Below are 13,220 nucleotides of genomic sequence, written 5' to 3'. Positions count from 1 at the left end.
TTTTAGTTTATATGTAGGATTTTTAGTTATAGTTCTTTTTATTATCAGTAGATGGCGGTGTGGAATGCAGGAAAATATTAAGATTGAGAAGATTGTCAAAAGGGAGTTTGCCAGGAAAAGTTTGGTGGGAATAGCCACATTTTTTGTTATGTCTGTCTGTGATAGTCTTGCATTTTTTAGGCACGTAATAAATGTTTGGAAAATGGATGCTGTGTGTTTTTTCTTCTATGAAGAACCCACACACACAAGAGCCTTCCCACCCTTCAAGAACACTTCAATATTTCACTGAGATGGGAAGCGGGGTGTGTCCAGTCAACAAAGGTCAAAGCATAAGTATTTCCTCACCAACCATCAATTATCCATACACCATGGCCTAATGTGTTATTTTGGTGTAACATGTTACACCATGTCTTATTATATTTTCCGTGTGAGAGGTTACATATCTAATTTCAGAGTTGTAACAAACAAGTATAAGAATATGTATTACTTGATAATATCTTCATACTTTATGCTAGAAAATGTACTTATTTTATAGACACTTATAGGTCATTAAACTTCTTACTTTCACGTTTCTGTTTAATCTCTTGGAGCTCTGATCTGGCATCTGCACCCTCAGACTGCAATTTCTTCAGCCTTGATATCAGTTCATCTTGTGACTTTTTAGAAATCTCTATTTGTTGTTTTGAATGCATCAATTTTTGCTCCAGAACGGAAATTTTCTCTTCCGATTCCTCCCTTATTTTGGTGGCTTTGAAAAATAAGAATATTCTCTTTTAAGGTTCTATAGATTAAGATCTCAATAAATTAGTAAATGTTCAAATTATCTAATGTTCTATTTCATTATAACTGCAAAATGAGTATTTGAATATTTTTCAAAAACATTAGGCTCACTTTGGGTGACAATGCTCACTTAACCATGCAGTTCTAATTAAAAACAAATAAACTATAAATGCTTTTGTGTGTTACATGGATTGTTTTAATCCCTTAAAAAATTAATTGAATTAATCTTGTTAGATTATGTATAATCCCATTTCTGATAAGCAAATTTTTTATACAAATAATTTGTCAATATATATCGTGAATACATCCTCTTACCATATTCAACAATGTTAGCAAGTTCATCAATGCGGTCTTCATACTGTTTTTTCTCTCCAATGCTGTTTTCTAATTCTCCTCTCACCTGAATAACCTCTTCCACAGCAGAATCTTTCTGGCATCTTAAATCAGCTATTTCATTTTGTAGCTTTTTTACAGTATCTTCATGAACTGATCTAAAAGGATGAAGCATAATCTGATACATGTGTGATTGGGAATAAGATTGCAAATTTAATCAAAATAATTCATTTAAGTTTATTTTATTAAAATAATAAATTATAATGTAGTAAAACATGATTATTAAGTGCAGCGTGAATTTAGTTTAAGTGACATGCTGCCTAAATCCTTTGCACATCTGAGGGAGAGAGGTGGGAAGTATATATACCACATTAACATGCATGCCAGGAAAGAGCAGGGGAGACCAGAATGCCAGAAAATTAAAGTGACAGATTCTGGAAAATTCTTAAATATCTGCTCAAACAAACAATCCATTGAATTAGCTTATTTGAACCTTCTACGTTCTCTGCATTTCAAAATCCTTCATGTTTTATGAACTGCGTTCAAGACAGTTATAGATTTTGCTACTACAAATTTTTGTTTATTGCAAATTAGATACTAAGCATATTCGTTTTCATAGATTAGATGAGCCAAATGAGACAATTAGTAGACTGAAAAGTGTTTATATATTTTTTGAACAGGTATTTAAGAACAGAAGAAAAAAAATTAAAGAATTCACTACTACTAAACCAGACATGCACCTCGTCCATATTCCTCTGCGGAAATGATACATGTTGAAATGTGTGTGTGTGTGTATGTAGTGAACCCTCAGCGAAGTTTGTTTCTGTAATGCTTTTTATGTGTAGTGCTGCCATCTGCAAACAATTTTTTAAACTGTGAGTTTTCTCCTAATTCATTGTGAGTGAAGTGTAATGAATGAATAATTGTAATAAACTCAAGAACATCATGGATCCCCCGAGCCATTTTTTGGAGGCCCTACCTACTACTGCTACACCACACACCCCCGCGGAACCCCAAACAAATCGGTACATGCGAGAATGTGCGTGTACGCGTAGTGAAACCAAACGTGAAGTTTGTTTCGGTGTAGTGCTTGTTATGTGTAGTGCTGTCATCTGCCACCAGTTTTTCTAACTATGAGTGAAGTGTTATGATTGAATGATTTATCGTTGTAGGCCTGTTGCTCTCTGCGGCAAGACTTTTTAATGAGGAAATCGGCTCCCACTTGCGCCTCGAAATTGGGAACCGCTGAAAACCAACTTCAGCCGACCACCACTTTGGCGACGGTGGGGTTCGAACCCAGATCCCTGTGATGCAAGTCCGTCATTATGACCACTCGACCACCACAACGGCATATCTTGGGGGTACTCCTAAAGAATTCACTGCAAAATATATTATAATACAAAAGTGACAGCATATCTCTTCAATCTTTGAGCATGGAAAAAAAAAACCACAGTATTTGTATTTTGTATGAGGCAGGTAAAGTAGATACTTAATTTTTATTATCATTATCAAACCCCTGGACAAAACATGTTTGCAACAATGAAATGTTTTTCCAATTCATGCATTTATGCAATATTTACAGAGTAATATGGATTGATATCAATCTTATGAGTGTATCATGTGATCCTTATTGAACCTAGCTTTTTCCAGCATGCAAGGAATGTGCGAAACTCCAACATTTAAAAAGCTGATGTTCCCCAATTTTTACGTCATGTCAGCTAACATGGGGAAATACAGTATGATGAACACATTTCAATATGCTAAATTAAGGAGTAAGCACTGTATGATAATGAAATGTAAATCTTACGTATTTATCCTTTCATTAACACAGCAAAACTTAAGATGGACATTCTATGAGACAGAAACCTGTATTAAACAGAATAAAATTACAGTCCCATTTAACCCAGTCATGGTTATGATTGTTATCCATCATTAGTGCTTCTACATTTTCATACAACCTGTCTAATACGGAAAATTATTCTGGCCCTTGGTGTTTCGTTTCATACAGGTATCACTGCACATGCCATGAGTACAGACAGTGTTTTTTAATGATCTATAATTTATTGCTAATTATGCAACTGAAACAATCTATAAAAAATACAAGTTATTGTTTGCACATATTTTGATTATCAATGTTTTTGAATAGATTGAATTGTTTCAATATATTTTTGATGTTTTATATTGCATAATTTAAAATAATCTGGAGACAACGCTTATTAATGAAAATATTTGAAAAATGAAATTTATACATTTTGACTATAGATAATAATTACAAAAAAATCAAAAACAATAGAAACAGTGGTAAGGGGCGATATAAATTCAAAAAATTTCCAATTTGTCATATGCAATAATCTAAAATTTATAGATATGGTATAGAAGTAACAAATACTGGAAACTCTTAAGATCTTGATAAAGCAGAGTTTCAAAACAGTACCTAATAAACAAATTGCGGACTGTAAATACACAGGGTACATAGATAACAGGGCGTATGGTATTTTATTGGTATACCGTTGATCCTAGAGTTATACTTCCAATTAGAAAAAATATTAAAATAACACGTAGTACTTAGATATGTCATATAGTTGTTGTAAAGGGTTGTATAGTTATTAAAATAAAAAAAATTACTTTTTAGACGGTCCCAGTGTGCCTGAAAACCCAATTAGAAAGTTGTTGCGCTGTGCCTTGTCTCTTCTGAAGCCACCAAAAAAACACAATTCCACGTTTCTATGTACAACATTCACAGATATATTTGAATTAAAAAAAAGAAGGAAAGTTGAAAAAAAAAACAGCATTTAGATGCAGGTAAAACGGTTTACCTATATTTAACAGTTTTTCCCCTAACTTTCTTCCATTTTTCAAATTCAAATATCTCAGGAAATATTGCACTTAGAAAATTAGATTTTTTTGGCATCAGGAAAGACAGGGCAATAACTAATTGCGTTCTTGAGCACAGGGTGTTCGTATAAAAAGTTATTTTTATTTTAATAACCATATGACCTTTTGCAACATGAATGACATATTTGAGCACTACACGTTATTTGGATACTTTTTCTAATTGGAAGTATGTCTCTAGGATCAATGTCATTAAAATACCATATGCCCTGTTACCTATGCACCCTGTATATATAGACAATCATTTTTTTTAAAAATTGTTTTTAAAAAAATATTTCATAAAATATAAGAAAAAAATCATACTCATTTTTTTTAATCTCATCTTCCAGTCTAGTCTGCTCATTTTTCAAATCTTCAATTAATAGTCTGTAATGTTCAACAGATGCTGCAATTTTCTTTTCGACATCAACTCTTTCTAGCTCAGAGTCTGAAACTTGGCGTACCAGGTTTTGAACAACTTGTTTCACAGATGCTTTTTCAGCAACAAGATGCCTTTCTATCTAATAATTGGAATAATTAAAGATTAGTGAGCGAAATTACAAGCTATGCATCTTCAAATTCAGATTTTTTTCCCCCCTTTTTACCTTTTTCCTCATTGGTTAAGTCTGTTTTTAATGCTAAACAATTTTTTCCCCGAGATTAAATTTTAAAAGATCATGGAAATGATTGAAACTCAAACAGTAGAAATATGATAAATACCTATATTGAATAAGTCATTTATAAGTTTAAATATATAATGATTTATAGCTATGAATATGGTGGCTATAAATACATAACTTTTCATGCTACATCTATTTCAGAGTTTATACTAGTTTTCATTCTATTTCAGAGGTTATAAACTAATTTCCCTGATTTTATATTAGATATTATATAATTTGGTAGTTTGAAAAAATCTCCAGGCAGGTAATTTTTATATTTATACTGTTTATATATATTGAAACCATTGTGTTGAAATGGATGTATAAATGATGCAAACTAAAAATTATTCATGAATCCTCATTACATTTACCTACACATTTTTTTATATTGCAATTTCACAATTTTTTCTTTTTGATTTCTTGTGTGTGACTGGACATCCAACACAAAATTTCTCCTCTTCATTCTTCATTTTTTTTATCTCCAATCTTGTGCTACTCTTTTTCATATTTACTTTTTTCTTTCTCTTCCTGTCGTTTTCTTTGCTCAAAAATAAGATGACAGTGACTATAATGATTATCAACTAGTTAATTCAACTTTGAAATATTTCTGGGATAATTTAGATTGGCAACTTTTGACCACATTACATGTTGTACAAAGGGTTATATAAGCGATGCTTCATGAAGTTTACTATAAGTATATCAAAGTTTATTTGAAAAACATGAACGAGAAGGTGCATGAGCCAGAGAAAGAACTTTCTAATGCTCTCTGAATCCTCTACTACATTTGCTATTAGCAAATATCCCTTAAGACCAGGAAATTTTTAAAAACATGAAAGTTTGTTGAGTATTTCACATGCATGATCGTTTGAGGTTTGAGCTCGGGCTCAAAGGGATAAATGCATCAATATCTTGTTTAAAAACCCCAATAGCATATTTCGAATTTATATATGAAGGATATATATAAAGCCAATGCATCCTTTTCCAACAAAAAATTCCCACAACATTTTTTATACAAGGAATCACAAAAGTTATTTATCACTATCACAATATAGCGAGAAAGATCTAAACAGGTAAAATTGGAATAAAAAATTGAACAAATCCTTTTGTGATCAAGTAAACTTATTCAATGAATAATTTTTTTTATTTCATGATTTTGTTTTTTGAGTATGTTCTGTCAGTACTGGAAATGACTCAATATTCGATAGTGATTAACATGGATAGGAGAGTTATGAGTGGCACAACATAGCATTCCGCGGCTAAGATTTAATCATAGATGGATGATTTCTACAAATTATCATAATAGAAAATCAACAATTTAATATGGTGATCTACTATGATCTGATATAAAACCACCTAATGAAAAACAAATCATAATTATATCAATACGTACCACAAAAAACCAGATCGCTTTATATAAGCGTTGATACTGAGTACTATAACGAATGCCTCAAATCAATCAACAAGCAATGAATAATGAGCTGAAATCTATGGACCTACTAGAAGTGCCAGTCAAAGAACTCCATCTTTTGATAACAACAAATTTGAAGTCACCTCAAGTAACAATGGAAGATATGAATCAACATGGTGTTTTATGCCAAAGACATAATTGCTTCTGGATGACACAATATGCTATATACAAAATGATTACTTAATTTCTCCTTGCTGCATTTTACTGGTGAACAGTTGATTGAAGAGGCATACTTCAAATTAGAAAAAATATTTAAATAACACATGTGTGGAACTCAGATACATCATTCGTATTGCAAGGGGTGGTGCAGTTATTAAAATAAAAATGTTAACTTTTCATACAGCCACCCTGTGCTCAAGAACCCAGTCACAAAGTTGCTGCCCTGTCTCTCCTGATGTGAACAAAAAATTCCTTGTTTCTAAGTGCAATATTTGCAGAGATGGTTGAATTTAAAAATTTGAAGAAAGTTGGGAAAGAACAGCATAATCAATGAAAATGTTCGTAAGTTTATGCTGTTTTTTTCCTGATTTTTAAATTCAAATATATCTGTGAATATTGCACTTAAAAATGCAAAAGTCTTTTGTTGGCCTCACGAGACACAGGGCAACAACTTTGTAATTGGGTTTTTAAAGACAAGGTGCCAGTATAAAATGTTAGTTGCACCGGAGTGGTGTGGTGGTAAGATGCTCGTCTACTACCCTGAAGGTTGCTGTCAGGGTCCCAAGTTCAAACCCGAGGGAGGCTATAGGAAAGATATTTTTCCCTAATGAGCTTGAGGCAACCACCAACAGACAGTGCCTTCATTTCTGACCCATCTCATTAATGGCGGTAAATTGCAATATAGCGATTTGGTGAAGTAGTATAAAAAATTAATTTTTTTTTATTTTGATAATTATACAATCCCTTAAACATGAATGACATACCTCAGTTTAAAATATTATTTGGATGGATACTTTTTCTAACTGGAAGTATGCCTCCAGGATCAACAGTTCTCCAGTAAAATACGGCAAGTGGAATCAAGTAATCATCATGTATAGGAAAGCCAATTGATTTATAACAAGCCATTGGCAAATATACTATTGTTTTATACGACTGCCTTTTGGTGAGGCAGTAAGATGTATATATGTAACACACTGACATCAGATGTATTGTTTTTGAAAGATAAACAAAGTCATCCAGATGCATCTACCCTGAATGGAACATCTTGAAATCTCCAAAGGTTGTAGGACAAGGGGGTGCATCTGGCCTATATCTGTCAGTAACTGTATTATTAATTTTCTGTGATTTGATCAAAGACATTTATTTGCGATTTCAACAGGAGTTTGTCATCACAACAATTCCAGGATTTTTTTTTTTTAATTTTACAGGTTTTAGAACAAATATATATTTCCCTGATTTCCTTGGAATTTTCTTGAAAAAAAATCAAATTTTGTGAAAATTCCAGGTTTTGTGTGGCCAGTAAGAACCTTGAATTTCTGATTTGAACCAGGAACATTTTGCAAGAGTATCTAGATACTATACATATGATATAATAAAATATTAAAATTTTATATATCAGAATTAATAGAACATGGAAATAGAAATATTTGAATTTTTACTTAAGGGTCATTCAAGTATTACATCATCATCGATGGGAGGGAGGGTTTCAGATTTGCTGGCTTTTGATAACAAGGGGGAAGGGGGGGGGGTTTGGATAATGCTTACGTCATCAACCACTCTTTATGAAAATATGGGTTAGGATTCAGAGGGGCAGAGCTGATGACGAAATTTTGCTGACAAGGGGTGGGGGGGTCAAAAATGGCTAAAAACTTGCTTACGTAATACTCGAATGGCCCCTTACTCCTCCAAACGAATGAAAATATCAAGTATAATCAGACTTGAATGCCATTAAAAAATAAAAATATATTGCCATTTCAGTCTTTAAAAAAAGGTATTAATAAAAAAAGTTAATTAGATCAATTTCTTTCCAAACATGATTAGTTATTTAAAGACAGGTAATAATGCAATGGATGCATCCCAAACTTCTGACAAAACTTCAAACTAATTAGTGTCAAACTTTAAAGCATGCACAAAAACACACATTAGTATTCCTTTCATAATTTTTATTTACCAAATATTTATTAAATTTCATCACTTTTATAAAAAAAGTTTACAAATTCTTAACTTGACTTTTCTGAATCTAAGATGCTCCCAATTTAATTTTGTAAAGTTAATCGTGAAAGGCTGAAGAAATGGCTCTATCAAAGGAAAAACAATTACTGAAACATTCCATTCAAAATTGTCTGATTATTCCTAAAAGTGCTCATAACAAAACTAAAATTAGAAAACATTATGATCAAGAAATTACCAAAGTTGAATGTAAATCAAAAATACAATTCTGTGTTAAAATTTTAGTTTATGAAAATGCAGTTAATGCTACACAATTAACATTACTAAAACTATACTATGAAGCACAATCATTATTAATTTTTCATACACACATAATATATAAATGAGAATTGGTATAAAGGAATATAATTCTAAAAATCTATTTGAATTACTTTGAATTTTTCAGCTTCTGATTCAAATAAGCGTTCTGTAGATTCCTGCTCTCTTGCAAGCATCTGTTCTTTGAGGGTTGATATTTCATCAGAAAAACTAGAAATTAGTTCCTCTTGTTTCTTCATTAACTCTTTAACTTCATCTTCTCTAGCTTTTTCTAAACGAGCTCTCAACGACTCCTAATAAGAAGCATCACATATTCAACCCTTATAAGAAACGCATATTTTAACCTTGTGGAGACTGTTAAAGGAATGTTACAAAAAAAAAAACACTACCACCACATATAACAGAGGAACTCTGTTATGCATGGAACACTGAAGAACTGACACAAACTGCTTCCCATCTCAGAGAGATATTAAAGTGTTCCTGGAGGATGGGTTTATCCGGAAATGTATTAATTTATATGAAAATAACAAACAACGATATTTCATACATACAGGGCTCCCACTCAAAAAATTAGAAGTAAGAAAAAGCAGGACTAAAAAGGGATGGAGGAGGGTACTCCCTCCCCCCTTAGACAACATAATCATAGCATAACAAAAAAATTCCTAAATTTTTTTTTTCATTTTAAAAAAAAAACAAAATTTTCATTAATGTTTTTTTCATAGCACTATTTTAGTATCCTATAAGATTGACTCAAGTCAGTCAAAGCAAAGTGATGAAAATGACTTGGTTACAAAAACAATTTTTGGCCAAAACAGTGCACTAGCAACTACAGATAATTCTTTTCTATTCTCATAATATATGTTATATTCTTTTTTTTGGGGGCAAAATATGTAAATTACAAGCTCTGATGTAAATAAATCAAGGTGAACCAGATCATTTTACTGCATTGCCATTCCTTTTTTAAAGGGATTTGGTTAGATTTTACTGTTCAATACCTGTCTAATTGCTTTTAAAAAATGTAAAGCACTTTCATTTCAAGCTCTTTGCTGAGTATTGTAAACATTGTTTACGCCTCTACATGCCCTAAAAGTACAGAAGACAACTTAATGCTATTGAGTAGCATCAGAATCCCCAAACCTAGAATAGGCCTATGTTAAACCTAGAATTATGCCAAACCTAGAATAGGCCTCCAACTGCTTTGTTAGACAAATGCACCATAATTTTGAATGATAAATGTTAGCTACTGTCCAAGACCACGAAAAAAGTAAATATAAAATTATTTTTATCTATCCAGAGAGAAGTTTTTAATGACTACTCCACTTGTTGAATCCTCAAACTAAGCAAATGAAAAAATTAATAAACCTATAAATTTTGAGGGGCGTCCACATATGGCCCTCAAATAACCTTGAAAACGATACAATTTCTGCTTTGGCAGAATCATTAACTGTAATCTACAACATTTGTACTATTTGACAACACTAATGACTCCCTGCTAAATTAAAACCAATTACACAAATTTTGTAAATAGGATTTGGTGGAAAAGTAGGACAAAAACTAGAAAGTAGGATAAAACCGAAAAAGCAGGACAAAACCGAGAAAGTAGGACAAAAGGACATTTTACAAAAAATTATGAAAAGTAGGACAAGCCCTGCATATATACAATAAGGAATCCGGAATAAAAATTTTGTTAATCATAACATCATCCACAATCGTACCATTGTATTTATGTAGATAATCGCACAATAATCTTGTCTTACATATGATAGAATCTGGAACTGAATTTATCTAATCTAAAATATCACAATCTTCATTGATTTCTAGTATAAGCAATTAGCTGGAACAAGATATAAATTATCGTCTATATGGCTGGCGCCTCCATTTCATTCACACCCACCAGAAGTAGGAAACCCTGTTATACAACAGGTTCTGGGGGGGGGGGGGCATGATTAAATTCTGCAGTCATGTTTCAATCATCAATCTAAATCAGTCACTTTGTGCACAATATTATAACCACAATATACAAGTTAAGTAAAAGCAGCTTTTATAAAACAATGAGTGATATAATTGTGCTTGTGTGATGTTAGATTGGGAAATATTGAGTTGCAGTATAACAAGATTCTCTTATATTGCACTTAAAAAAATACAGACAAGATTAGTTATAAACTGAAGCTCTCTATGATAATTTCTTTGTAATCCAGTTTAGAGTTAAGTTGATAGATATCATCTGACCACAGTCATTCCATGCACTTTGAGACTAGTTTTAATCAAGGACATTTAAGTTGAAGCTGATTCAACTTTAAAATGCATTTGTATCTCTGCCTGCAACAGTTAATCTAATTTTAACTGATAACATGGGAGCAAATTTTAAATAAAATTAGATATTGCTGAGATGTACAAGCAGAAAGAGCATAGCAAGCCATTAACATAATTTTTCAACATTCAGACCAAGATAAATTCACAAACTTTTACATGCGGGGGAGGGAGAGCATTCCAGAGTCAGCACATACAAATTTACAACTGCATTAAAAACACTGATGGACTTAAGCACCTTTTCTTCTGCTACGTTCTCCATATCTAACTTGTGTGTCTGGCGCATGTTTTGAATAATCATATTATATTCTTCTTCCATTTGGAGCAACCTTGTACTAAGCTCATCCTTCTGAACAGCAGACATTTCAGATTCAGTTGTATTATGATGTTGGAGTCCACTAATTTGACCTGCAAGTTAAATTTTTATTTTACATTATTCCTTTGGTAAAATAATACAACATTAGAAAAAAGCAATTCCCAAGATGCAAAATAAGTACATAAAATATTGTTTACTATTATGCTTTAGTTTTGCTGCTACTTACATATATGAAGTTTATTTAAGGTATAATTAAAGTTAGCATGTTCTAAACCATCTGCATATTTTAAACTTGCAAGGTGCCTTGAAGGTTGAAAAATTATAGAAAATAAACTTCAGCCAACCACCATTATGTCCTTTGCACTGTGAGTCCATCACGGGGACCGATTAGTAGCTAGTTATTTCATAATTGCTAGGCAGTTATGAGTTTAAAACACTAACTTTCAGGTTGACAGGCCTGGGTCTGAATCTTTGGTAAGATAAGCAGGTGCTTGAGCAGCCATATAAATGATTTATGGGGAAAAAATTGCAAACACATTTTTATAATCTGGTTTTCATTGCCATACCTTGCAGTAACTCGATCTGACATTTTTTATCTTGAACTTCTTTCTCCAATTCCTGTTTCTCCTTCTGTAAAGTGACTCCAAGTTGTTGAGACTCGTAGAGCAGTTTTTCAAGCTGCTCTTTTTCATTTTTCAGAGCGGATACAAGTTCTGATGTTTTTTTAAGTTCAACTTCAGTTGTATCTAACCTAACAGAAAGTGATGCTCTTTCTCGAACCACTGTTGCTTGTTCTTGGGTCATCTTTTCACTACTTGTAAGATACAGATCCATTCCTTGCTTAGTCATATCCAATTCCTCTTCTAAGGTTTTCAACTGATTCTTCAGCTACAAAAGGACAAAAATTTGTTTTGGTTGTTTACATCTTGATTACACAGTACATTTAATATGAAACAAATAAAGGAAACTTTTATTTTCGACCAAAACAAATATTGAACTCAAGATGACTTGATTCAATATTTGATGATGATGCCACTAATTCCTCAAAGGAAATCGAAAAACAGTTAAGAAAAAGTTCAAATAAAACTTTTGGCTAGGACCGTCTCAAGGCATTGGCTTACATGGGGAAGCCTGTGATATTAAGACTTTCTTTCTTACAAATGGAGCATAATTCAGGTCTATCGCCATAGGCAATTTACTACCTGGTGAGTTGTGCCTGAAGTGTAAGTGTGTGTACTTAACAGTCTGAGTGCGTATCTAGTGTTGTGTGTGGTTTTATGATAATAAAACTAAATACTGCGACTTTTAAAAAAAGTATGTGAATTGATAGGCAGGTATTTTCAGTTAGGTACCCCCCAGAGAATCACTTTGCATGGGGGGGGGGAAGCTCTGATGATGTTAAGACGGCCCTGGTTGTGGCATATAGTTTTTCTCAAAGTGCCGAAAAACTTCGCTAATCACATGAAAGGCTTATCAAAACCTATTCTCATAGTTTATATAATTTGAATATGAATTGACATAGAAAGGACAAAGTTCCTACAAATAATCTTGAAGCAATTTTTCTTGTCACAATAAAATTGAGATATTCAATAATAATTTATTAAATTTATTTATGATCCACATGAATTTTTTTTTATATTCTAATTCTAAATATAATTTTGTATTTCTATTTCTACTATTTTGTACATCAATTTTTAATATAGAGCAAATAAAAATTTAAAGAAATGAAGAAACTAAAAAAAATAAAATAAAATACATAAATGTAGAAAAAAAGTGATAGGATTAACCCATTAAAGATGACTGATTTTTTTAAAGGAAAAAAAAAACTGAATGAAACCACTACCACCATTTTATTGGCGAAGAAAAAAAATTAAAATATCGAATGGCAAATTTTCTTACCAACTGCCATTAATAAGTTAATGACAACCCATGGTAAGCCAGGCTCGATGAAATAATTTAGACATTACAACATTCTAATGTGTATAAGGAATCCCCAGGATTTTTTGGGCTTGAAATTTAAAAAAAAAGTTGAAAGATATATCTGTAATACTATCTT

At 32.1% G+C, this 13,220-nt stretch overlaps 1 protein-coding gene across 2 annotated transcripts in view; it reads right to left on the bottom strand.

The window, feature by feature from the left end:
- LOC149075985 (uncharacterized) overlaps window positions 1–13,220 on the bottom strand; it is a 73,532-nt gene that overhangs the window by 20,392 nt on the left and 39,920 nt on the right. For both annotated transcript variants that reach the window (XM_089243505.1, XM_089243507.1), the window contains 6 exons: window positions 11,731–12,052; window positions 11,087–11,256; window positions 8,652–8,831; window positions 4,309–4,505; window positions 1,096–1,271; window positions 563–748 (listed from right to left, as the gene is read on the bottom strand). In XM_089243505.1, the coding sequence (XP_089099631.1) occupies window positions 563–748; window positions 1,096–1,271; window positions 4,309–4,505; window positions 8,652–8,831; window positions 11,087–11,256; window positions 11,731–12,052 (1,231 nt within the window). The remainder of the gene's footprint in view (window positions 1–562; window positions 749–1,095; window positions 1,272–4,308; window positions 4,506–8,651; window positions 8,832–11,086; window positions 11,257–11,730; window positions 12,053–13,220) is intronic.

The sequence above is a fragment of the Pholcus phalangioides genome, unplaced genomic scaffold (assembly GCF_987345545.1).
Source record: "Pholcus phalangioides strain wild (caught in Gottingen) unplaced genomic scaffold, Ppha-v1.0 ptg000015l_1, whole genome shotgun sequence".
In the NCBI taxonomy this organism is placed as follows: Eukaryota; Metazoa; Arthropoda; class Arachnida; order Araneae; family Pholcidae; genus Pholcus; species Pholcus phalangioides.
Note: the sequence above shows the minus strand (reverse complement) of the source record. Positions and strands in the feature narration are given on the sequence as shown.